The sequence below is a fragment of the Amblyomma americanum genome, chromosome 4, assembly GCF_052857255.1.
Source record: "Amblyomma americanum isolate KBUSLIRL-KWMA chromosome 4, ASM5285725v1, whole genome shotgun sequence".
NCBI lineage: Eukaryota > Metazoa > Arthropoda > Arachnida > Ixodida > Ixodidae > Amblyomma > Amblyomma americanum.
This window is the reverse complement of record NC_135500.1, coordinates 190,646,194-190,673,445: the sequence shown is the minus strand read 5'-3', so window position 1 is coordinate 190,673,445 and position 27,252 is coordinate 190,646,194. Positions and strand designations below refer to the sequence as shown.

The window sequence follows — 27,252 nt, the reverse complement described above, 5'->3', positions numbered from 1 at the left end:
TTAAGAATGCGCTTAAGGCCACCTAGTTTATAACTGCAGGAAATACCTTTTACTTAGCTTGGATTTCTATTGTGGAATAGTTATCAACATCAACTGTTGGTTAAACTAGCGTGTTCGTAATGAAAGTATCTACTATTTTTCTAACCGCTGCAGTTCCCACGAATGGCCGATGGAGTCGCCATGCTTTGCTGTATTGATATGTTCTCTGAAGAAGAAGTTTCTTTTGCGTCAATCCTTACAAAAATTCCTTTAGACAGTCTATAGACTGTCCATGGACATCTGTCGATAAAGTCTATAGACTTTCTATAGTCAGACCCTAGAGAACCACCTATAGGCAATACAAATCCTATAGACACTCTATAGATTTATGGCCATACACTTTTAGTAGACTTTTACGTATAGACACACTATAAATAATGAATAGAGAAAAATAAATATCTATAGGGAGGGAATAGAGTCTATAAGAAGTCTATAAACGGTAGATAGACCATGTTTGTATGGGACGGACTTTTAGTGCACACCACTCGGGTCCGTGGTTGCAAAGAGACCAGTCTGTTTCTCATCGCTTTCAGCATCGTCGGCCAGATGCGTGCTGAAGAGCGTCGCCGAGCGCTTCGACTGCCATCCGGAAGAGGGCGCGTCCCAAGATGCTTGCCTGGCTCGAGGATGCTGCTGGTCTTCTTCGGGGACGGAAGACGACCTTGACCTTGAAGCCAGTGGCCGCGTGCCTCGCTGTTACTTTGCGCCGGACCACGATGGCTACGCCGTGGTTGACAAGGCGACGGACAACGACCGAATCAGGCTGCGCCTCGAGCGCCGAACGCCGTCGGGTGTGGACGTGGACGTCGAAAGTGTGAACGTCGAGGTCATCTACTATGACAGGGACACCGTGAGAATAAGGGTAAATTCGTGAGCACGTTCTATTATGTCCGATATTTTGTAGTGCTGCAGTAATGGTTGTAGAAGCAGTACTTGTTGCATATCAGTAGCATCTGGGTCCTTTGGTGCCTTGGCAAATGAGAGGCTATGGAAGCAAACACAAAGTGATATTACATAATGTCGCGAGATTTAAAAGAGTGTTTTAAACTAGAGTTCTAGCGGACCTGAGCATACAAATAGGATTTCATCGACAGTTGCCGAATATATTGCCCAATTGCGCTAGGTGACAAGCTGAAGGGAGTTGAGTTACGTTTTCATAGACAAGCGAACGCGACATTATTGAGAATCTGTCGCTGGAACGTTAGGCTGCGTAGAATCCGCCAGAATTCCAAGGATGACAACTTCGCCCTTGCTTATTACTTGTTCTTTTAGTGGGGGTTTAATGATGAGGTGTCAAATTATCTCTGGAACGCTTCTAGAGATCGAACCAAGCTAACTGTTCAGATGTCAAGTCTTAACAGAAGTGAATAGAAACATTAGTCGTCTTTTTTGTTTCATATAAAGATAACCGCTGGCCCTTAAGGGCAACGGAGTGTATTCCAGGAGAAGTCAAGCGTAGCAGGGGCGGCAGGAAGTTAGGTGGACGGATGAGATTAAGAAGTTTGCAGAGATGCGGTGGTCGCAGCTGGCAAAGGACAGGGTTAATTGGAGAGACATGGCGGAGGCCTTAGACCTGCAGTGGCCGTAGTCAGGCTGATGATGATGATGATGATGATTCTGCAGTCCGTGATGTTGAATTTCTGTCGTTTTGGGACCATTGCGCTGTCGTCATTCTGACATATAGCGACGAAGTTCCGTTAACCCTGCGAGCACACAGCATGGTACAGGCACGAACACGCGTTGTCTTGCAGATAACGGACGCCTCAAGGGAGCGCTTCGTCCCTCCGGTCCCACGCATCCCATTTCGTACCTTCGCCGGCGTGCGCGACTACTCGGTGGACGTCGACGCCAGCGGGGCATTGAGGGTGCGTCGCAGCGATCCAGCTCAGACAAGGATGTAAGCGCTCTTTGTTTTTGCCCTGCCGACAATGAGAGACGACACGCGGATGTCAATACGGACTTGAGCGTACAGACAAGCACAGATACACGACACCATAGATAAGAGAGACCAAAGGAATGGTATCCGCCTCGCAGGAGAACTGCTGTGTTCATATCCCTGTAACACCGGGAACCCATCGAATCCGAGCCGCCATGGTGGCTTAGTGATTACGATGCCCGCCTGCCGCCCGAAATTCGCGGGGTCGGTCCAGGGCCACGGTGGTCGCATTTATTTAGAGGCGAAATGCTAGGGGCCCGCATCCTGGTCGATGTCCGTGCACGTTAAGGAACCCAAGGGGGTCGAAATTACCCGGAGCCCTCCACCACGGTGTTCCTCAGCTTGTGTCGCTTTAGGGACGGTAAACCCCATAAAACTGAAACCATCTAATTCATTTATCCAACACCAGCGTTCTCCAGAACTGTCCTCGGATTTTCCCAAAAGAAACGCTTTGTGAGGTTGCGACCTTGCCTGCCAGGCCATACTGTTCAAAAGGGACAGATAGTGCTCTGTAACCAACCTGCCATTAAGACTGCCGTGGCTATCGCAGCGCCGTGACGCACAGCCTATAGCGAGAGGAGCAAGCAATTTTTACGCTGACCTATAGTGATTTTCCGCGCCGCCTGCCTGAGCTTGTATAATGCATGAGATTCGGTGCTCTGTAGTAGTCACACGTGGCGTGCGTCAGCGAACTCGGCTTTGCCGAGAGCACTTATAGGCATGGCATGTTATCGGCCAAACGTGCGCCTCTAATCATTCAGAATGCGGTCTCGCGTTTATCGACACCGAAGCGGCTGGCGGGAGTAATGTATAGGCTTGCATTATAGGACAACTGCAGCGATTCCTGTGAACTACAGGCTGGCTATAGGTGCACAAATATTGCCTCGAAGCGTAACAGTAACACTCAGCTCTGCGATTGTGTTGGCGCCAGGCGAAGCGCGCGCGGGGGGGGGGGGGGGAGGAGTTCTGAAAAGCAGAATAAATTTAGGTGCGCCATTAAACTGGAAGCCAGTAGTTGGTCAGCGAAATGAAGCACTGGTCGCGAGATATAGCCCGCTTGTTATTAATAAACAAAGAGAGGTTTAGTGGAGAGTAAATTTTACCTGCCGCGATGGCTCGGTGGCTAGGGCGGTAGGCTACTGATCCGGAGTACCCGGGTTCGACACCGACCGCGGCGGCAGCGTTTCGTTGGAGGCGAAACGCGAAAAGGCGCCCGTGTGCTGTGCGATGTAAATGCACGTTAAAGATCCCCAGGTGGTCGAAATTATTCCGGAGCATTCCACTAGGGCGCCTCTTTCTCCCTTTCTTCTTTCACTCCCTCCTTTATCCATTCCCTTGTGACGCGGTTCAGGTGTCCGTCGAGATACGAGGCACATACTGAGCCATTTACTTTCCCCCCCAAAAAAAAACAATTTTCAATTTTCAATTTACAAAGTAAATTGAACCCATTGTTGACTTTCGGTGACAGTGTTCATGGAGTAAGTCAAGTACGACTTTTTTTCGATAAAGTTGGATTCTGTAGACCTTGAAGATTCTATGTACACCGGTATCAGTTCCGCAAAACCCTCTGTATAGCTACACAAATTTGTAGGTTTGGAAATATTCTTCGCAGACAGTGCTGTCACATTGAAGCCTGGCTTAACCTCAGGTTGTCTAGTTGCTTCTTTGCTGTCTGTCCGACCGTGTTGGTTTCTAGAACCGTAATTCAGCGCTACTTATTCCAGAAGAGCACACAGACAGCGCACGTCCAGTCATGTTTGTCTGTGTGCTGGGCTGAAATAAGAAAGCGCTGAATTACTAAATTACTATTACTAAATTACTCCATGGTTTTGGTGACTCTTGGCTTCCGTAAAGTATTCCTCTTTACCCCGGGGAGCCGTGGAGACCTCAGACGAATTCAGCACGAAAGTGTAAACCAATACCTTTAATGCATCGCAGACAATCCGAAGGAGTGAAATGATCTATCCTCCTCCGGATAAATCCCTTAGCTCGGCTGATGTCTATGACTGGAGAAGACTCCAGGCTAGCAACTTCGCATCCCCGCTCTGGAGGAGCTGGACAGGAGGTGACACGAGGGAGGATGCGGAGGTCTGCGATTCTGAGGGCATACCACTACACTCGAACACATAATATGGAGATGCCGCAATGTCCCACGGCATGACAGAATTAATAATAATAATGCAGAATGGGAGACCATACTCAGAAGCGCTGACCTTAGTATACAACGCTACGCTACCCGCCTGGCAGCAGAAGCTGTGCGACTATATCGTTGCTACTCTTCCATCTGCTACGCTGCCCCTACCCGGGCGCCTGCGCGCGGACCCGGAGGGGCACGGGTATTATTCTGGAGGAAATAAAGTTTTTTCACCTCATCTAGCAACAGTTTATCATCAACTTGCACCGCAGTGTTTTATAAAGCGTTCATGCTGCTATCTAGAAGCTAAGAGTTCCAAGTAAATTGAGCAGAAAACAAACGGATCAGTGCTTTACGGTGTGAAGTGTACAGTGCTTCCTTTTACCCACCGTTATATGACTCGTTTGGGTGCAGTTTCGACACGGATCTCTCACGGCTGGTGTTCACGGACCGATTCCTGCAGCTGTCGACGCTACTACCTTCAGACGTGCTGTATGGCCTGGGCCAGCACTGGGGTCCCCTGCGCAGGAGCCTCAACTGGACTAGTCAGCTGCTCTTCAACAAGGACAGGGCGGTCACGGTGAGTGCAGGAACCCAAGCAGCACAGATTATCGGCCAAGTATTGGAAATTGATGGTTTTACTTTGGTCCTTTGCAGAACCGACATTTGCCAATGCAATTCCAATATTGGGTCGATTAGCTGTGCTGCTGGGGAAATCACTGGCACAAGTGATCCCTCAGTCAGGACACGGAAACTACGCTCCGGCATGAAGCTGGTCTGACAGCCACAGTTGTTGCATTGTGATGATCTGCTTTGTTTGGTTTTTGGGGGTTTAACGTCCCAAAGCAAATAACGCTATGAGGGACGCCGTAGTGAATGGCTCCGGAAATTTCGACCACCTGGGGTTCTTTAACGTGCATTGACGTCGCACAGTACACAGGCCTCTAGAATTTCGCCTCCATCGAAATTTGACCGCCATGGCCGGGATCGAACGAGTGTCTTTCGGGTCAGCAGCCCAGCACCATAACCACTGAGCCACTGCGGCGGCTGATCTGCTTTGTGTTAGCTGTGTATCTTGCTTAGTGGAAATGAAAACGCTTGGAACAGAGGGTTTCGTTACTGAGTACTTCTGTTACTGATGGTTTGGTGGTTATGATAAAGGCTACCGGACGGCAGATTGAGTGCGATGCTTCGCCGGCAGCACTTCATGCGTCTGACATTCCGCCTTTACAACTTTTGCGTGATGGTTTGGTCTTGATTCGTCCTGAAAAGCCAGTGGTACGTCCCTCTACGGCTTTGCGACAAAGCGAACAAAACAGAAGCCATGTAGTCCAAATTATCCAGAGCCCTCCACTACGGCGTCCCTCGTAGGCTGATTCGCTTCAGAACGTCAAAAAAAAAAGCACCGAAAAGAATTTCTTAAACGCATGACGTACACATAGCTTCCCAAATGGGAAAGCGCTCATTTCTATGAGAGCCTTGTATACTTGTGTAATTATTCGTATAAAAATATATATATATATATATATATATATATATATATATATATATATATATATATATATATATATATATATATATATATATATATATATATATATATATATATATATATATATATATATATATATATATATATATATATATATATATATATATATATATGTAAAACAAGTGTTGCTCGCTTAACCTTTTTTATCCCTAATTAATTCCAGCCAGGTGGGTTTAACTCTAGGTCTATATTTAATAAAGAAATTTCAGAGAATGGTATGAGAGTTGCACTTGTTTCATTGTCTTGTTTATTTGCGCGTTGTTTTGACTGCGTGCATCCAATTACTTCAAGTACTGGTCTTGCAGACCTTTTATTTTCTGAGTGGCTCTGCTGCATTTTGTTTTGCATTTTGCATCAATATTGTAACCACCCCTGCTTGATCTCGAGAAAGGGCTCCAGCATAATTATTTAGAACAAACAAATGAAAAGTATACTCGAGCTTTACTGTAAAACAAGACAATTTCAGACTCTTGTCCAATAAACACCCAAAATGCAGGTCATGCTGCGACGAATTCGCGCCAAGTATGATGGTATTCGAGTAACTTGCATATGATTAGCAACAAAGCCCTTCCTGAGAGTGATGGGAAACACCGAGAGAACGTGCGGCGACCGCCGACTAAGCTGTCGCGGTGATAGCGCCGGTTCCTGTGTAGACCTTTGTACTCTTGATTAAATCTTCATTTGTCGGCGCCGTAGCTATCTCTGCGTCCGCTACGTTGTCTGGCTAGAGCACGGACGCCGCCTGTCGCCAACTGATTGTGTGCAAAAGCAGCTGTGCTGATGCAGCTCCTCTTTACTGGACAGATAATGCCCTGGAAGCATGCACCGGCATGGAGAGCATCCGGCTGAAAGGCTTTCGCCCCTGTGGAGTATGATCTTACTGAGCGCACGAGGCAGAGATTGAGTGTAGCTTAACCGGGGAGGGGGGGGGGGGGGGGGGGGCGGGGGGCATTCGCGCCTCTGATTTCTGAAGCACGGTGGAGATGGAGACGATGTTTAAATTTCTGAGGCACATTCGGAAGGGAAAATGTTAACTGCACCAGTTTGATGACGCTGGGGGTCTCGGTGACGTAATCTCTATGTTGTGGATAGTAGGTTATTGGCGTAAATTTCGCATTTTCGTACTAGCGATTATGGCTATTCTCTTAAAAAATGTATTCAGTATTTGTTGTGTGCGTTTGTTAAGCTTCATGCCTTGCAGTTCATTTTGGGCGCTCAGCGCACAAGGCTGCTACTACATAGGGGCGCTTCTGTTCTCGACGCAGGTCGGCAAGAACTTGTACGGTTCACATCCTTTCTACTTGGTTGTCGAACGCGGAGGCCAGAGCCATGGTGTTTTTCTTCACAACACCAACTATATCGGTAAGAAACTCGCTGAATAGCTGTAACGCGTGTCTGGGACATTGCGGAGCGTTTTTATCACAAGGTGCTAAAAAACTGGAATCATTAGCTCGCCTTGCTATAACAGCATATGATCAAAGTGCATCAGAGGTTGGTGCAGCCTGTATTTCTTCAATCATGAAGTTGATGAAGACGGTGATGTGCAATGCACAACGCGAGAGTGTGTTGCAGTTTAACATGGGGCGGATCGACTGTGGCGATAACATAGTGCTTTCATGCTTGGTTTACGGCTCAGGCTATGAGGGACGCCGTAGTGAAGGGCTCCGGAAATTTCGACCACCTGGGGTTCTTTAACGTGCACTGACATCGCACAGCACACGGGCCTCTAGAATTTCCGCTCCATCGAAATTCGACCGCCGCGGCCCTTTCATGTAGTAACCAGCGAAGCTGATCTGTTCGCGCCCGCCGCTGCCTTGATTAGAACCGCCTCTTTAGGCTCGGTAGCCGCGTTTTGTGTGTGTAAAGAAAAAAATGGAATGTCCACCGTCTTGTACACTGACCTCAAACCGCCTATCACTGCCACTATCACTGCAGCGTGCGAATGAAAGTGAAAGAATCCACAGGTGAGAGAAATGGAAGACGAGTGCCGCAGCCGCCTGCGCAGACGCGACGTCGACGGCTGTAGTAAAAGCCAGGCAGCCCCCTGTCACCTGTATACCCTGCCTTCCCTCAACCACTGAGCAACTGTGGAGGGTGCAGCCATCTCGTTGAGGAGCTCAATCATGCAACAGCAAAGCATCTTTGCGGAAAGCAGTATTTTCACACGTTTGAGGCTTACTGCTGCCAGGCGTGGGAGTATTATTCGAAATAAAAATTGGAAAGTCACGCTGGCATGGGGGTCTTTAGCAGGCGCGAACCAATGAGGCGCAGCTCAGAATCTGAATGCGAACGCAGAAAGTACGAGGTGGATGCCAAGAACGCACATCTGCATCAAAATCCAGGAGGAGACGGTGTAAGGTTCAACTGTGGTCACCTGACCTGCTAGTCTGCTCTGGAAAGAGGACGAAGGAAATCAATGTATGTTGCGAAGTCTATGGTGACTTAAGGACACATGCGCTTCCCTCGTGTTCCATGCAGAAGTACTGCTGCAGCCGACGCCCGCTGCCACCTTCCGCGCCCTGGGTGGCATCCTGGACCTGTTCGTCTTCGTGGGTCCCTTGCCGGCTCAAGTGGTGCAGCAGTATCAGAGGGTGGTAGGCTTTCCCGCCATGCCACCCTACTGGAGTCTCGGTTTCCACCTCTGCCGTTACGGCTACGGAAGCCTCAACAATACGCGCCAAGTCATGGAGAACAATATACGGGCCGGAATTCCTTTTGTAAGTTACCACCGACTATTTATGCTTTTTAATGCGTTAGCTTTAGAACACCCTCAGCAGAAAAATGTCCGCCGTTGGCCTCCGGCGTGTGAAGCCTCGGAGGAGAGGAGGCAGAGTGGAGAGGAGAAAAAGCGAGAGACGGAGGGAATGAGAGATGAAGCAGGTAGGAGTAAAGTGAAGATAGGGAGAGAGAGCGAGTCAGTGGGAGACGGCGGTGGTAAGAGGGAAACCGCTACCGTCCAAAAGAGTCGGGGGTAGAGAGAGTGGCGAGAGGGTACGGTGTGGCGTGGTGTGATTGCTGGGTTGGGATCTGGTGAGTGGAGAGGGGGTTAGGCATGTCACATTGTGACTGATGGACTGGATCACTCCACTCGCCACCATCAGGGGGCAACACTAATGCTATAACGCGTACTCTTCCGCATGAATGGCATCGATCGTTTGTGACTTTTATTGTTGATAAGCTGCGAAAACGATTATTACCATCTGCATCTTTTTCCCCAGTAATACAGTTTTATTTTTTTTTTTTGCAAAATGTGCCGCTGTGAGCTTTGCCGCGTAAAGTTGCTCATTGTCTCGGTGTACTGCAGGATGCTCAGTGGAACGACATCGATTCCATGGAGCGTAACAACGGATTCACGTACGACAAGGACACGTTTGCCGGACTGCCGGAGTTTGTGAGCGAGGTCCACGCCGGAGGCCGCCGCTACATGCTCATCTTTGTGAGTGCGAGCTGCATCCATACAGACTCATTACCAGGAATTCGAAACAAGCGCTTCTAGTTCCCTTGGCTGCCACCACGAGTCGCATGGCTTTGAACATTCAAAAACAGCGTGTTGGCACATCCTTGACGTAACGAAGATAGAGCATGACCGAGTGGTTTCGAATGAAGCACTATAGGCTGCTAGGCTTAGCGGTACTGGCTGAGCGCTGCCTTGAATTTCTGGGAATGATTCATTATAGGCATAGTTCAGAATGTCGTTGTAGCATAGGAGCGGTTCGGGCGTGTCCGGCACTTTGAACATCGTTACTGGCTATTTCCTACACGCCTGCTATTACGAATAAGCATTATTAGCTAGCTGTTCTGCGTGTAGGGATGCGCGTGTTCAGAGCTGTAATGTCCTGGAATATATGCGGAGTTTCGCATTCTGCAAAATGAGGCGGTCGCTGCGTTTCATGGTTGGGAACATTCGGGAGAGACAGAAAAGAGCCAAGTTCACTATCTGACAAGCTTGCTCATCATCTGCCATGTAGTGCTCGTCATAAGATAGGTCATGAGTAGTAACCGCGGCGACATGGATAGACGTAGTAGGGAAGACCATTACTCGCTGCAAAAGTGCCAGCTGGGCAGGTTGGAGAGCACAGGGGTCGGTGGGGACTGAGCTTAAGCACAGCGAATAAAAGACACAGGGCCCTAGAGCCCTTCACTGTGTCCGTTCTGTGTCGTGTATCTGCTTGTGCTGAATTCCTAAACTGGCTTCTGAAATACCCGTCGCTTATAGAGTTTAAATGAGGAGGCAGGCGAGAGCCAAAATGGACTGCATCAGAAAATCTCAAGTAAAAAAAAAAACTATAATCAAGTAAAATTTAAGCTAGATTCTAAATGGGAACAGATAGGTTCATTAACTGTATCATTCTGTACAGTACAGGTGCTTCTCGCCTGACGAGAAATTTGCTCACACTTGCACTGTACAACGCTTTGCGAAATTTTTGTATGGTACCTCTGATCTAGTGGGAGATTAATGCTTACAATGAACATTTCATTGCACGACATCTGTCGCATAGTGTTACATGAGGGCTGCCGAATCGAGCAGCGATCTGTGTCAAAAACACTCTTGAAGTTTTCAGAAGACACTAGCCTTATGGATAAAACAATTGTGGAGACAATCATTGCAATCAGTGACTCAGGCGGAGCAATTGGCTACAGGCCACTGTAAGAATAATCCCACCTGTACATTAACACCACCCCGCCCACCACCTTAGAGGGTTAACTTTCCGCAGAATTAACGAACAGCTGAGCCGTAGCGCTCCTGACGGACTGTTCTTGAACCACAGGGGGACAAAGATTCTCAGCGCTTCCTACAAACGAGCTACCCGAAAGGGTGCTCAGAATGATTTCGCGCTCTTCCTAAAAGCGTATACAATAGTAACGAGAGCGACGGAAACGAGCTTGAGCTTGCTTGTAGTGTCGTGCCTTGCATTCTTGACTGATGGCCCTCGCGGTGTGACAGGATCCAGCAGTGAGCGGTTCTGAGGAGCCTGGAACGTACCCGCCCTACGACGACGGAGTCGAAATGGACATTTTCGTCAAGAACGCCACCGGCGGCGTAAAGCAGGGAAAGGCAAGTCGAACACGCTCCGAGATCTGCTCCTGTGCCACTGACGACATTCTTTTTGCTTTTTTTTCATGTTCCACAGGTGTGGAACGACAACATCAGCGTGTTTCCGGATTTCTCGCACCCCGCGGCGGGCGACTACTGGAGAGAGCAGTTCCGTCGCTTTCACGAAGTCATTCCCTTCGACGGCGCGTGGATTGTGAGTACGTCGTATGTTTAAGGAACGAATCAAACAGTGAGAAAACGGACGAATGACACAAGGAAGCGAAAAAAAATAGCGATACTTAATTAGTAGAGGCGGGCTGCTATGACAAGCAGTCAGCTACTCCAATACACTTATTTTTCTTGCAGCGCATACTTCTGCGTCACAAATTTGGAGAGCAAAACAGCCACGCATGAAAAGCGAAATTTCGTGCCAAGTACAAACAAGGGAAAAAAAAGGTGCTTGCAGCTGGCGCAGTATAAACTTTTTAAAAAAGGGGTTCACGGGCGCCGCCATATTGGGGACTGGGCTGTGCTCGTATTAAAGGAAAGAGTTAAGGGTTAAGCTACCCCGTGTTCTCCCCACATCTCCGAAAACCGGTTTTCCGGAGGGTCGTGAAAAGGTCCATACGATTAATTGGAACCTTAGTCCCACAGGCCTTTGTTCCGCAGGCCTCTGTCCCGCAGTGGACGTAGTTAAACTGATCATGAGGATACTGCGAACACTTTGCGCCAGGTACTCAAAGTTTGTAAAGAATAAATTCACAATTTCAGGGTATTTGTATTTGATTGAAGGTTGATTAATAATGAACTTAGGATGTTCTTAATTAGCACAAATGAGTAAATACTAACCTAATTATTAGTTGCTGAAAAATAAGGAGCGGATGAAGTGGCTGCGGGCTTGCTCGACCAGAACTGTTCCTCACAGTAAAAGTTTAGGTGAACTGATCCATCACTTCTGCAACGTGCAAGCTGTGATTAAATTATCAGCGTGCAACTACCCCAGCCGCGCTACATTTCGGAGTAGGTTTTAAAGTGTTCGCATTCCATCTCTTCTAAACGATAAATCGGTGCCAGCATACGAGAGTGCACCACCGTTCCCCTCGCATGTCCCTGCATTTAGGCTCACGCTGTTATACCTACACGTCTTCTTGCGAGAGCTAAGAAATGCTACTGTGGTCTGGTGTGTTGTCTCGATGCGGTAAATTTTTCTGGTCAGCTGCGGAACAGCGCTGGCCTATCGCGGCACTCTGCAGAACTATCGATAGGCAACATACCGCCTGAACCGAAACCTCTATTCTTACAGCTCATCCTGCGTATGACCGGTTTGGCAATACAGTCGAGCTCGGATGAATAAAACCCGGATATTTCTAATTATTGGCTATATTGGACACACCGATTATCCCCTTGGAAAGATTGTGTAAAAGTATAGGCAAGTCACGCAGTATATCGAACTCCGATTTCGCCGTTCATGTGATATATCGAAGACGAGCCGCACCACTGCAAGTTGCGCTTGTGCGAAAATTATCCGATCGCTGCTGTTTCCTAGCGTCACGTGACACGCTGATGTCGAGCCTGGCGTTTGCCGCTGCCTAACAGCGTCGCCTTCCCGCCTCGCAGGACATGAACGAACCAGCCAACTTCGCCAACTTCCGCGGGGATGGCAGTGAAGGCTGCCCCGTGGAAGAGGATGCCAACCCTCCCCCGTATGTGCCGGGCGATGAAGCGCTGTCCAACAAGACGCTGTGCATGAGCGACCGGCACCACCTGTCCAGCCACTACGACATCCACAACATTTATGCGCACCTCGAGGCCATCCTCACCTACAGGTGCGCAAGGGCTTTCTATCAACCATCGTGCTGGACTCCGAAATAACGACGATGCTTCACAGTATGGCGCGTTGGTTCCGAAGTAACTGCCTATGCGTCGTCAGTCTGAATATCACTTTTCAGGCCGCCATAGCAGTAAATGAATCTTGGGTCACTGACCAAGTCGACTTGGCTCAGTGACCCAAGATTAATTCTACTATTCCCCTATCTGGCCAGACGGCATTCCGTCAAACCCTGGATTATAACCACAGCAGTGGCGGTGACCAGAGACAAATGCTGTGCAGGAGGAGGAGTAAAACATTTATTAAGAGTATTAATACTGGGTGGGTTCAGTAGGAGAACCTCATTGGTCGCCATCATAATCCGGCCCCTCTCAACCAGCGATTCCTGGTCGACGGGACTGTGGCTATGAAGGGTTGCCTCCGAGCGCTCATATGTCGGATATTGCTGTCCAAATCTACGTTTTCTTGACATTCCCTAACTCTATGAAAAGCTGGGCAGACCCGGGATGCAGCAGTACAGCGATTGATTTTCCTTCGACCCTTTTATATTTCTGCTACCTGCTGTGAAAACTGGCCTCTACTAACGACAGAGCGTCGGCACCACATCCAATGCCAAAGATGGAAAAAAAGCAAGGACAGAAAAGATTTGGAAGATTAGTATTTGTGCATGAACAGTCGTAAAGTAAGTGCGTGAAACTCTGCTAGGGTGCTCACGAACTGCTTCAAGAGCGCACTTATTTGAAAAAAAAAACTTTCCTTAGTAGCATATTATCGCAGTTTTTACCTCTAGCCTTGGCTCGGTTGCTTAAGCTATACAAAGGTATCACTCCAAGCACAATTATTGGGATCAAGACCTGTTCATTTCGGCTAACTCGTTATCTGTCACCAAAAAGAATAAAGGCAGTACTTGTATTGAACGTGTTCCGACGGCTTTATGAGTACCTTTCTGACAGGTGTTTTTTGTAATGTCTCTTCAAGAGCCCTGGTGGACGTCCGTGGAAAGCGGCCCTTCATCATATCCCGCTCGACAAGCCCCGGTCAGGGGGCGTGGTCGGGACATTGGTCCGGCGATACCGACTCCAGCTGGGAGCATCTCAGGTTCAGCGTTCCCAGTGAGAATTCCGCTTATCCTTATTGCAAACGGCTGAAGAAACAGCACGCTTACTGAACCAACAGCTCCTTGGAGTTCAAGCCCTAGTGGTGGTGGTGGTAGTGGTTTTTTATTAAAATAATAGTAAAAAGGAAGGAAAAGATTTTTGCTAGCCCCGGCATCTGCCATCGATACTGAAGCACCTGAGCTGGGGCAGCGGAAATAAAGGATAGCAGGCAGAATGGAGAAATGAAATGAAAGGGACAGGAAGAGAGGATAGAGGGAGAGGTAATATACGCAAACTATTTACACAATAAGAAATGTGTCCAGGTTGTGCGCGTGATTAGTTAATCTTGGAGGAATTAAAACACACGCGCATAGCACTGTGTTGGCTACAACTGGAGTGAGTTCAAGCCCTACCGAATGATTTTTTTGGATGATTCGCATGTGAAAACCTCTCTTATCATTTCTTTTCCATCTGAGGATTATTGTTGCCAGACGCGGCCCTCAGAACATGTCTTACAGAGAGATGAAAGAAAGTAAACTCCGCGTAATTCGTTGATTTAATTTTTTTGCCCTACAGTAGCTTCTTCATTTCGCACCTGCCGCGGTGGCTCAGTCTCAGTGGTTATGGCGCTTGACTGCTGACCCGAAAGATGCGGGTTCGATCCCGGCCGCGGCGGTTGAATTTCGATGGAGGCGGAATTCTAGAGGCCCCTGTACTATGCGATGTCAGTGAACATTAAAGAACCCCAGGTGGTCGAAATTTCGGAAGCCCTTCACTATGGCGTCCCTCATAGCCCGAGTCGCTTTAGGACGCTAAACCCGCTAAACCATAAACCATCATTCTGGGCCAGCGTCGTATGCTGACCGGCTCCGAGTCACAAAGAGCTCCGGTTAGCTTCACAATGTCCCGAGGCTGCTCAGGAACTAATCGCGGTGCAAGGTGCTCCTGATGTCGCGAGTGATTAGCATAGCACTTTAATGAAAGGCAAGTACTCCTTGAATATATATGTATCATCTAGAGTTTTTGACCAAAGGTCGTTAATAATAAGTACTTGCGCATTTTTGCAGAAAAATAAGTCACTGAATGTCGAATAGTGCATAAAATGGCTGCATTCGGCACCCATTTTCTGCTTGCCATTGTTTTTATGGTAGTGCGTGTTCATGTGTTTCCTCGGCGCAGTCTTTCTAAGGGGTCGAAATATGCTCATTGGCTTTCGACATGCCTATATTGCTCGCAACGCAGTGGGTTTTTTCATGCATATCTTTTTATTTTTGTTCATTTTAATCTGCCATCCGCGTGTGCAGCGTTGAGAGCAGTAGGTACTCCTGGTTTTTCTTCCTGGAACAGCACCAACCCTCTGGCACGCAGGGCTATAAGTCTTCCTATATGTCCTTCGCTAGCGCTGACGGGCTACCAATTCAATCGGCAGAGCGCTCCCTTGCAGTCGATGGTTCGACGGTCGCATTAGCACCCAAACCAATAAGCCCCCGTTGGGAAGGCTCTGCAGTGTGTCTCCAAACACGAGCACTAATTGGAACTGCGGCTTCCTTGTGTGAAAGAAACGCAGGCTTAGGAATTTGCTCGCCATCTATTCAACGGTCCTCCTTGAACCTGCCCCTATATTTCTTGCTGCGCCGGAGCCAGTCGTCCTTGAAAATTACTCTCGAATGCTGTAAATTACTCCCTATTCGGGAGCGCTTGTCTTGCTCCGTCCAATTATTCGTCTGGATTGAGCGCATTCCTCTCTTCGTCTCTCGAGGCCTTTTTGTTTAATGTGGGCGCTCCTGGCTGTAGCGTTGCACAGTTCGCTGGAATAGCGGAGTCGTTTGCTGAACTATGTGTCTCCATACTGCCGATGTCCCTATTGCAAGACTTGGGAGATTGAAGCTAGCGCCCTCCTTTGGCTGCGCCAAAAGCTCTCCAAAGCCTGGCCGCACGTAGAGAGGAGAGTAGAGACGGTGCCGGGCTGTGGCACGTGATGGCGCGACATTGTAGTCCGGTTTTAGTCTTGACATGTGTCGATGTTCTTTTTCCCTTTTGCCCGCGACATAAGCCTACACTATCAATAAAGCCTTCCTGAGATTTTCAGGATCTCTGATTTTTTTTGAAAAACCTTTGCTCCGACTCTGGCGACTAGATATAAAGGCTCTGTCGCGTGAGTGTGGTATTGCGTGTTCCCATCGATTTTCTGCATATATAAGTTCGGTCGGGCATAGTTACAACTTTGTCACTGCCGGAGTGAACGCGAATCTACACAGAAAACGTTTAGCTGGTTGTTGTCGTTCTCCATGCCAAATTCTCTTCGTTCTGTCAACACGATTTGAGCTGTTTCCATCAACTCAAACTTTTCCTTAGGGCCCAGGTTCTAGGCCTTACCCGTAGTGACGTCTGCAACCCTTTTTATGGTTTAATGAGCAATGCGAGCACGCTGCCATGCTCAATTTTGAAATATCTATGGTTACTTAAGAGCTAATTTGGATATGGTACCTTTTTTTTCTGAGCGAGAAATTTAACTGCACTTTTTATCCACTGATCACACTTTTCCTATTCTTTCCTCCGTTCAATTTTTTTCTGCTTTGCAACTGTGGTTTTTGTACCCACCAGCGCCTTCGCCCATCAGGCGTTAGGGGCAGGAGCGATATTGCGCTGGGCTATAACCATAATTTTCAACAAAAATACAAACATTACGCAACGTTTACGGTATTCTGCATAAATGGCTAAACTGAGCGATAGCTGGCGCGCAGCGCCCCCTGGTGTTAACGATCCCTCATACCGCTTATTGCATCCGCATCGTGACGTCATTACTTTGTCATATGCACACCGTTTGGTACATGCAGCATACACCACCGCCTGTAAACGCATCTACATAAACTCGTTCGCGCATTCCATTGAAAGTTGTAATTTCAATATGAAGTATGATCTGCGTGCCCGCATATTAGTATAGAGTGCGCTAGCGCATACTGAGCTCACACCACGTCTCCTCCTCCACTACATTCTTCACAATGCAAACGTGGCGCCAAGCTAACACATTAACTCTTTCGCTACCGCGCCATAGGCCATCGTCTATGCGCACTTCCTCCTCCTCCTCCTCCTCCTCCTCCTCCTCCTCCTCCTCCTCCTCCTCCTCCTCACTCTCTCTATTGACTCCATCTGCCATGCAATATCTGCGTTATCACGCGTACTCTTGGACACGTTTTAAGAATGGATGGATGGATGGATGGATGGATGGATGGATGGATGGATGGATGGATGGATGGATGGATGGATGGACGGACGGACGGACGGACGGACGGACGGACGGACGGACGGATGGATGGATGGATAAGGCTGAACCATTTAAATCGGGCAGTGGTTCAAGCCACCTAGCCATGACTTGTGAAACATTACTCTTCTCTTGATTTTAGCCACCAATCAGATAACCTTCGCTTGGTTACTTCTACCCGCTTAAAATCTACTTTCCCTTCACTGTCCTTAAACCCCAATGCCTTGGATAAATCAGCCCCGCTGCTTTCCACCGTAGGTGGAAAGAAGTGTTCAGCCGTTTCCTCCTCATCTCCACAAGCACCGCACAACGTATCTATCCCCTGGTACCTGACTCTATACGACTTAGTCCGCTAAACTCCCGTCCTGGCTTCAAAACAACAAAGATGCGTTCTCCAGTAGCGCCATCCCGTGGTGGAGCCGAAAACACGTGACGGGGCTCAAGCGTGGCTCCTTTGCAGAAAGTTCCCATGATGAGCTTTCTCTCTAAAACAACGCAGATGGCATTGTTCTGCGAGAAGACACGGAGTGTCATGCAGCTGCTTTTAAAGCCGCCCGCGTCGTCTTTACGTTTATGTGCTGGAGTTTGCTTACAGCGAGCGTTCAGACTAACGTCTGCATCTTTTGCTTGCTGACTACATAGTATGCAGGACATTCTGAAGTGATGCCCATTTTTCCGTCGCTTCCTGGTTACCATCGACATCGCCGCCACCCGCTCGTGTCGATTTGCCTTTCTCTCCTCCCTCAGGCATGCTGAGTTTCAGTTTGCTGGGCATTCCGCTCACCGGAACCGACGTGTGCGGCTTCTTTCAAAACACGACGGAAGAGCTGTGCGCCCGCTGGTTCGAGCTGGGCGCCTTCTACCCCTTCTCTCGGAGCCACAACATGATGGGCAGCGTGGTACGTGCGATATGTTGTTCATTGAATGTTTTGTTTTTTTTTTCTTTTTGATAGCTCGTTTTACCTGCCTGCAACACCCATGTCGGTTTTCTGTTTGCATTTTGATTCTTCCATGGAAGGGAGACTGAATTCCATTCCGGTCTGTAGACGGAGATGATCCAAAGGTTAAGGCTGTAACGCACGCTTATGACCAATTGCACAGAGTAAAAACATGAATGCCCTTCGTTCATGCTCCCAAAAGAAGATCCAATCTTGACATCATTGTACAGATTGCATTCCTCAATATATGTATCTCAACAAACTCAAGTGCCCCCGGCCGAATAGGCAGGGTGTCTACTGGAAGATTATTCTTAAGTAAAATTGCCACAGGCGCACTGCTGCATTGACTCTAGATGCAATAGTTTTCAATTATGCCATTTATTGGTTATATAATCCTGAGTATGTGCGCGAAGTTTTGTTGATATTAGGTTTCTGGAATTTATTATGAGTTCCTAATTATAACTGGACAGAAATGACATGATGGGTCGTAAGTCTATCAGGCTTTTTTTTTTACATTTATGCAATTTGCCGACCAGTAACGCTGAAATGAAAGCAGGTAATAATTTTTTCCGGCTTTTTTATCTCGGCGTTACACGGTTAAAAGAAACAAAAAATGCTGTTGCGTTTTCGGTTTGCGTGACATGATGAAAAAAAGCAGGGGCTGGAATCAGCATCGTGAATGAACGATCAGGCTATTACGAACCGTAAATTGGACTGGTGACTTTGTTAGTAGGGCTATTTTGAGCGCCCACAGTGGCAAAAAAAATGAAAGAAAGGAAAACTGGCGGTTTTCGTGATTTCAGAGCGACAAGCTGATAAGCCTACGTAAGAGGGAATTTCCGCGTGAAGGTGACATTGAGAAAAGACGACCCTGTACCACCCACTGTTTCGAGTGGGATACTCATGCCATCTATTCATACACCTATGCATCGCCGTGTGATCTTGGGTCCCACCATAGAGTGCACTCAGCGCACGGTGGGAAACATCGAGCTTTGACGTAGACTTGGACATAGTCTAAAAGTTGTTCTTGAAAGTAAACGGGTCGTATACATCACTGCCAAGTCCAGGTTTCTTGGACATGGAAATGGCCGAACCCTCCGATACATAGCGAAGTCTTGCTTTTAAATTTTGTCCCGCGCTTCTGCCAAAGAAAACTAATGGGGGCGTTTATGACAACAAATAGCAGAAAACTACAGGCGTGCCTAGGAGGATCCTGCGGAATGTATTGAATATAATGGCGCAATCTTACGATATGGGAAAAAAATTGTGTTCATAACCAATTTTTCGTTTAGGAAATGCGCTTGTCCAAAATTTCTGGGTACAAAACTTTCCGTGTACCTTCGTACGTGCTGTTTATAAAATAACATTCCAAAAAGGCGAGTATTATGGACAGTAAATCTCTTCTATAGTTCGCATATGCCATAGATTTAGTAGTGCTCTTTCCGCACGCAAGATCTGAGACCAAGTTCGCGCCATGAAAGCAACCGCGGCTCTTGATTACATACATTTACAGCTCAGTGAAAACCTCTAAATATATTTGTGATCGTAAAGCTCTGTAAAGAAGGCGCACAATGTTTTAACGTGATAAGATTACTATCACGCCGGGCAATCAACCAAGTTTAGTTCAAACTTGCTGCTGTCATTAATGACGCTGTTCAGTTCTGCTGGACCTTGCGCGTAGTTTGGAGAACTACAGTGTTTCATTTTTGCTCTAATGAGTGCGTACAGATGCACGAGGGGGGACAAAGTGAATTCCCCGCTCAGGCTCACACCATTGTTTTTATTTCCGATTAGCTAAAAGCCTATTCCACTGGCACTGTCTCATTTCCTTTTTTTTTTTTTGCAATTTCTAATAGGACCAAGATCCTTACAGCATGGGCCCCGCAGTGGTCGCAGTAGCGAAGAATGCGCTCGAGGCGCGCTACACCCTCCTGCCGTACCTGTACACGCTGTTCTACAGAAGTCACGTCTACGGAGATACGGTGGCCAGGCCATTATTTATGGAGTGGGTATTCGATGCGGTGATTTTTTGATCAGATAAACTGGGAATATGATTTAGTCCGTAACCTTGTTCAATAGATAGAGGGCTGGAAATAAATGTTCAAGTTGTGCTTTTTAGAAGGCCAGCCAGTCAACAAGGCCCAGGACGTGTTGCTCGGGCTTGCTGTTATATTTGCAGCTTTTTTTTTGTGGCGACTACACGCGTGTTGCTGAAATAGACCTCTTCGTGTGGAATAACGACTTCAGCTACGGTCACAGACTTTGATTTGAGGTCCAATTAGAGATTTTATGTATGACTGAACCAAGAAAATAACACTCATTTCTCATACGATTGACATAGTTTTCTCATAAAACACAAACGTGTACGCGGCAGGTCACCCGATACTTTATTTCGGTGAAGACTCGAAAACTTCAAGATGCAGGATAGGGGCGAAAATCAAGGTTTGCCAAAGCAGAACTGAGAAGAGATGGATTGTGAGGCGAAAAAATTTCAAACCACCATGCGGCGCATTCGAACTCCTCATCTAAACAGGATTCTCAAGGCTGTAAGAACTTCAATGTGGCAACCGGGCTGTTTATAGCAATAGTCATTTACTGTACACTGGTGGCTTCGAAATGCCTCTCGAATAATTAGTCTAATGTAGCTCACCGCTTCATGCTTATACATAAGCGAGTACATTGTGATAACTGGGCAATATCCGAAGGAATGACAGCAAGATATCTCATTTTGCGTACAGGCAAATAGTCAGTATTGGGTAGTATCACAGTGCTTCTTTTTTAGCCGTGTAGTGCGGTGATATGAGCGTGCAAAACAGAGCTTTCCGGTTGCGCAGGTTTCCTGACGATCCCAACACGTACGACATCGACCAGCAGTTCCTATGGGGATCAAGTCTTCTCTTCAACCCTGTCCTATACGAGGTATGTAGCTTAATGTCAATAGTAACGGGGCCGTGTCCAGGTGTTGAGCCCCAAGGGCAGATGGTATACCGTCTTCATATGCGGTTTGTTTTAGCGTGCAGTTTGATGCTTTATTGCGCTGCTGTAGTTGCCCAGTGTAAGTTGCTGCATGGTGTCCTCAGTGAAATTGTGTTCCAGCTGTTGAAAGGGCTTTAGGGTGGAATGATATTTCGTGGCAGGAAGCTTTATATTATTATCAATTTCGGATACACCGCAAAGATGAACTGCGTGTAAAGTGGGCAAAAAAAAGCACTAGTGGGAAGAAAACATACTTTATAAAGGATGTTGAATAAGTTTCAGGTTAAAGCGTAAAGCTTTTTAACGGCGCCTTGATTCGGCAGAGATCGAGGGAGGGGTGCTCTGGCCCCCCTTTTTCCGGCGTCCCTGTAATTCGGCCGTAACCATGCCTTATCCTTGGGCCCATTATTTACACAAGTGTCTTTTCTCTGCGGTTATCAGAACGAGACGAGTGTGCGGGCCTACATTCCTCGGGGAGTGTGGTACGACATGAACGCGGACGGAAGCGTCTACAGGGAACCGAAAGGAAGCTACGGTCTCCTTGCGGCGCCCCAGCGCGACATCCGGGTGCTCGTCAGAGGGGGCTCAATAATTCCATGTCAAGTTCCCGGCCAGACAACCGAAATCAGGTGAGAGCGCTGCGCGCAGTTGTTGCAGCGAAAGCTGTTGTAGGAGCCCTCTCAGGAGAATTCACGGCGTAGACTGTCAACATCCGGTCACGTGATGGTCAGGGATCGCGGTCGTGTGACCGATCACCTGACTGCAATCTTCTTGATAGCCCAGGTTTTCGCAAACCCCGTGTGTCTTAGACATTGCGGTAGCTCTTGGGTATTACCCGCACACATGCAGCAGCCGGATGACAGCTTTCGCTGAGTTGCGCAGCGTAAGCAGAGCGTAAACATCTGCAATTTCTTAAATAAAAGGGATCATGCTCCACCTTCAGAGACGGACAAAAAAAGAAGTTTAGGAGAGCTTTCATAAGGTCTCCAGCTATCCCAGTGTTCCACATATCGTGCATACATTTGCTCGATGATTTACGTTTGTATATAGCTGAAGCGCGATTATTCGTGCAATAGAATGTAAGTGCAGTAAGGGATCTTGACATATTTAATTACTTCCACTCGTCACTCAATGGCGACATGTATGAGATTAGAGAAATGGGGGCAAATTGTTGCCTTGTGTCGTCTGTTGTACAGTACAGTCGCGAGAAAAAAGATTAGCACTGGTGACGTGCCACCCGGAGCGGCGGATAGCATCACTCGGCGCTGCGGTTACGAACACGCCGGTAACAAAAGTGCCAGGCGTGTTCGCAAAGCCCGACACCGCGCCAGCCGTGCGGTGTGAGTTTCACCGTTCCGATGACGTCACTGTGCTAATCTTTTTTTTTTTGTTTACTCTCGACTCTACAGCTCTACGATGTTTGGAACACGTGTCCACCGGCATCCTTGTGGCCATGGGCGGCATTGTGGCAAGTAGTGGCAATTTAAATGTGGGGTTTAACATCCCGAAGTGGCACAGGGCTATGAGGGAAGACGTAGTGGAGAGCTCCGGATTAATTTGGACCAACCGGAGTTATGCGACTGGCTCTGACATCCCACAGCGCACGGGAGTTTTTGCATTGCGCCTCCATTGAAAACCACGGCAGAGTTCAATCGTGCGATCTCGGGACCAGCAGCCGGATGCTAAAGCCAGTAAGCCACCACGGCGGGTAGGACTTCAATGTGTTTTAGATACCACGTGTTTCAGAGATGGTGATCACTAATATTTAAAAATAAGGTTTTTCAGGTAACATGAGGAAGCAATTTGCGGCATAATAATATGAGTGCTGGCGGACGTCAAAAAAACAGGCGAATCATCTTAACTAGCTAAGTGATTAACTAATTCTTATAGTTCACTTTTAACTATTACCAATAGGCATCTGATTGCAATTAGAGATTTGTAGCCGGCGGTTAGTAATAGCCGTATCAGTTTTTTGAATTTCGAAAACGCCATTACTCTCGCCTCTGTGGCACAACGAAATTTGGCTATTTCGACTAGTTAGGACCACTGGAGGGGTTGCTTTGCCTGCATACTTTTCGAAACTGCATGTATTTTAGCACGATGTAGCCAGATTTTGTAGTGCCACAGCGGCGAGAGTAATGGCGTTTTCGAAATTCTAAAAACTGGTATGGCTATTATTAACGGCCGGCTACAAATCTGTGTTTGCAATCAGGGGCCTATTGGTAATAGTTAAAAGGTTAACTATTAGAATTCAGTTAATCACTTAGCTAGTTGAGATGATTCGCCTGTTTTTCGACGTCTGCCAACGTTGGCATTACTATGCCGGAAAAAGCTTCTGTTCCAACGCCATGCAAACTGCCAAACATTTTTTTGCTTCTCAGCTTTCCCTCTCCACCTCCCTTCCCCCACCCTTATGTCTTTTTGTTTTTAATCTCCCTCTGTGCTAGCCGAAGGAATCCACTGCTACTCGTCGTAGCGCCGGACGACAAAGGAACGGCTCAAGGCGAGCTCTTTTGGGACGATGGAGACTCTATTGGTACGTAATGGGGTATATACCATGGATTGCAGGCGATGGGGCTGCCAGAACGACTGCTATGTGCTGCACTGACACAAGTGCGTTCCGCACTTGTTCCGCACTTGTTCCGCACTTGTTCCGCACTTATGTTGTGCGTAGGCATAAAGAAGCATGGAAAAGTCAACTTTGTAAGAAAATATCTTCGCACCATCGTTAGTTTTGACGAAACATAGAAAACGACACGCATTCGGCGCTTATTTTATGTGCATTGGGGTGTTAGATTTTGATATGAATGTACTCTGTTCAGCTGCCCACTTCATCAGCTTTTCCGTTTGCATCTTCAAACTATCATCACAAAAATGGGTTGTGGACAAGTTTACCCATGCGGGAATCAAACCATATTTGCCTGTTTGTTACGCACTCCCTTGCCAAAGACAACCGTGTTGACGCCTGATCTGGTCATCAAAGCGTTGGGAAACAGAGGCAGCAAATCATACTTGATTAGATGCTCCAAAAGGGAATAAAGCGATCGTGTCTTCCGAGTCGAAATTTGTGCTATAATGACACCGACTGGCGCGCAGAACATAGAAGCACTGTTAGAAAATATTACAGAGACTAATGCGTAGTGTATCTCGAAGGAGTTAAAGAACGTTTGAGATTCGATTCTTCGACAGCGCAAAGTTTAGGAATGCCGCTTACTGAGCCGAGTCACGTTACTCCGCGCAGCGAAACTGGGCACATAAAATCGCGCGATGAGAACTGTTGACGTTCGTGAACAGATTATTAAATCAAACAATTTTTTTCTCTTACAGACACTGTGCAGCGGGGACAGTACAATACTTACTCGTTCATGCTCATCGACGTAAGTCTGGTTCACTCACTTATTGGTTGCGCTGTACCAGTTAACTACCTTAACAAGGTGATGGTTCGGGCTAGTGGGTATGCGTTACGATCCATAGCGATGGATCATAACCAGTTAACTACATCAGGATACCTACGAAGCTACAGACATGGTTAAACGGGATCGGGTTTGGTTCATAAGTACTTAACGTCCCAAAGCAACTCAGGCTATGAGGGACTCCGTAGTGAAGGGCTCCGGAAGTTTCGACTACCTGGGGTTCTTTTACATGCACTGACATCGGACAGGACACGGGCCTCTAGAATTTCGCCTCCATAAAAAAGTGACCGCCGCGGCCGGAATCTAACCCGCGTCTTTCGGGTCAGCAGTCGAGCGCCATAACCACTGAGCCACCGCGGCGGCTAAACGGGACCTCACTGAGGCCTTGCCGGGCGAGAATATGCCAGAAAGTCTGTTCACCATCACATGATGCCAGTATAGCGTGCAAATATTTGCTTCGTGGCGTACACTAGGTTCATTAAGTTCACACCTTGTCCTTCCTGTTAAAGCGAAAGCCTTTATAGGTTAATGACTCGCCAGCAGGGATGTTGCAGAAAAGAATAACACTATAGCTGTCAATCAAACGTGGGTGTGGTGTCCATCTGAGAACTACTGCGTCCTTTCCTCCAAACACATTCTTTCGCATTCCTCCACGTAAGCAGACAAGTGTCCTCAAAGTGGAACATTAATTAATCAATTAGTAATTAATTTAACGGTAATTGGTTAATTTATGAATGGAAATTTAGTAAATTAGTAATTAGGTATTTAGTATTACTAGTGGTTGGTGTAGTATGTCGTAACTGGGAACTCAGTATACGATAATGCACTGCGCATGCGCTAGGCGCCAGCAGACAATGCACCTGCGCTTCAGCCTACTGCGCATGCGTGTGACGTCATTGAGCGGCGCCTCCATCGTTCGAGATGAGCGTTCCCCAGGAAATCTGACAGACGCCTCCTCAACGCCGATCTGGAAGGAATCCACCTAAACGCTCTCCTGTGTCTCCAGCAACCAAGCTTGCGCGCGCAAATGAACGTCAGCGAAAGTGTCGTGAAGCGAACAATTATGTAGTCTTTAATCAACATCTTTACCACATGTCAGCGATACAAGCAGCAACACCGTGCTAAAGGCTTTCGCCTCAGTGCACTTTAGGGCAACGAAGTGCCTCGCTGAATTTTTTTTGTTATCGCTTTTCTTCCAGTTTACTTTAATGCGCAGCTCGCAAGATGTGTTGTGTAATGGCGCGAGGCCACTTTTTCAAGGAAAGCAGCGCCAATGGCGTAAGCGCGGCAGGAAAGTTGAGGCAAAAAATGGCCTGGCTTAGCTTATGGTTAAGCCTAGGATGCGAAGCATACGTCGCTTGGCAAGCCGTACCTCTCGTTCTTCTCCCGTTTCCGTGGCTCTTTGTAACTTGCGCTTTGCGGTCTGGCGAGCCGCCCTCTCCCTGGCCGACATCTCGCTGCTCAACTGACTCAACGAGTGCGTCGCTTTTTATACAATTGCGTGACGTCAGTATCTCCTAGCGGTAGGAGCGGGAGTTAGGCCGCCGGCGGAGGCTGCGCGTCCGCAAGCGAGCGCACGAGTTGAGCCCCAGCTTTCACAGCTGTTGTGACGTCATATCACGTGGTGCGCCGATATAGGTCAAGTGGTAGCTACGCGGCCGCGCGCGGCGCAGCAAGGAAGAGCTCGGTTGTGCGGCTAGTATGCTTCGCATAAAATTTTTGCTGCCGTACTACAGCAAACTGTCGAAATCCTTTCACATAAACATTGAGCGCTACCCCCCGCACCGATACAAATTTTGGGATTGATATGACTTTAACATCTAAGCGCAACCCCTACGAGCTAAGCGACAGTGACGATGAGGACGTCTTGATTTTAATGCAGCTAGGGCATCGTGGCCAAAAAGAGCCGTGGATAAGCCTAAGCACCCTGAGTGCTAATGATGCCTCGCGTGCCTTTAACTTGCAGAGCAACCAACTCGTCGTGAGCGTGACCCACCGCGGCTTCAGTGACGACCTGCGCTTGAACAGCGTGGCCGTCTTCGGTGTGCGCCACAAACCCAGCGGGGTGTCGCTGAAGAGCAGGAGCTTAGAGTTCCGCCACAGCAACGAAACTCAGGTGCGTGAAGTCGAAGTGTGTGTCTATGCCAGCCGACTTCAAAATCCACAAATCATACGCCTTACCTTTATGTTTTGATTGGTACATACGTGGCTGTGTATTCCGCTGTTGTGCAACTTGTAAGTTGGAATTTTTTTATAATTATTTTTTAAATATCAATGGGAATGCGCCGAATCAATTTACCCTACTTCACATGCTCACCAATCAGATTTGATTATAGCTATGATTAAGAGCGAGCAGCTCGTAAAACCCGGCCACATTCCATAAACGTTCGCGCATTATAGTTATGGTCGAATTTTACACGCTGGGACGGATTTATGCCGGGTGCAGAGTATTTTATTCGGAAACGAAGCGGTATTTCAATTTTCGAAATGCATTACCGTCTCTGGATGATGCGAACAATCTTCAGTTCTGAAATTTCATGCGATAACTGTAGATAAAGAGGAGGAGGGAAAGGCAGGGATGTTAACCAGAAAGGTGTTCCGGTTGGCTACCCTGCACTGAGGAACAGGAATTAGGGGACTAAAAGGAGGAAGAGAGAAGGGGAAAAAGGCATAACACACACACACACGCACAACGCTGTCACAATTTGTCACTCAATCCAGTCGCTCTCAAGTAGCGATAACTGTGTTTTCTATAGTAAGCTGCAGCCGCTGCCAGTATTAGTTTTATTCTTTTTTCCACGTTATTCACTCTTTGGGCTCTCTGACGGCAGTGATCGACAAAAACTGCTTATGTGTTTTTTATCTGTTTCGCCTGCAGCAGCTGCTTGACGTCAGGTGCGCCTAAACGCGTCTAACGTTTGTTCGTCACTCGCAGGTGCTGACCATTTTCGGAATCTGGGAGCCACTGGCTGACCCATTCGTCATTTCCTGGGCACCTTGAGGTGCTTTGCACGTTGAACAAATAAAATATAGAGAAGGCTG

The 27,252-nt window shown here is 47.7% G+C and overlaps 1 protein-coding gene across 1 annotated transcript in view; it reads left to right on the top strand.

Moving 5' to 3' along the window:
* LOC144128880 (lysosomal alpha-glucosidase-like) overlaps positions 1-27,252 on the top strand; it is a 33,259-nt gene extending 6,007 nt beyond the window's left edge. The window contains exons 3-20 of the mRNA XM_077662653.1: positions 573-901; positions 1,791-1,936; positions 4,524-4,689; positions 6,927-7,023; positions 8,140-8,378; positions 8,966-9,097; positions 10,607-10,717; positions 10,794-10,910; positions 12,314-12,522; positions 13,503-13,636; positions 17,631-17,782; positions 19,678-19,826; positions 20,656-20,740; positions 21,239-21,426; positions 23,245-23,333; positions 24,125-24,174; positions 26,177-26,326; positions 27,146-27,252. Of these exons, the coding sequence (XP_077518779.1) occupies positions 573-901; positions 1,791-1,936; positions 4,524-4,689; positions 6,927-7,023; positions 8,140-8,378; positions 8,966-9,097; positions 10,607-10,717; positions 10,794-10,910; positions 12,314-12,522; positions 13,503-13,636; positions 17,631-17,782; positions 19,678-19,826; positions 20,656-20,740; positions 21,239-21,426; positions 23,245-23,333; positions 24,125-24,174; positions 26,177-26,326; positions 27,146-27,211 (2,609 nt within the window). The 3' untranslated portion in view covers positions 27,212-27,252. The remainder of the gene's footprint in view (positions 1-572; positions 902-1,790; positions 1,937-4,523; positions 4,690-6,926; positions 7,024-8,139; positions 8,379-8,965; positions 9,098-10,606; positions 10,718-10,793; positions 10,911-12,313; positions 12,523-13,502; positions 13,637-17,630; positions 17,783-19,677; positions 19,827-20,655; positions 20,741-21,238; positions 21,427-23,244; positions 23,334-24,124; positions 24,175-26,176; positions 26,327-27,145) is intronic.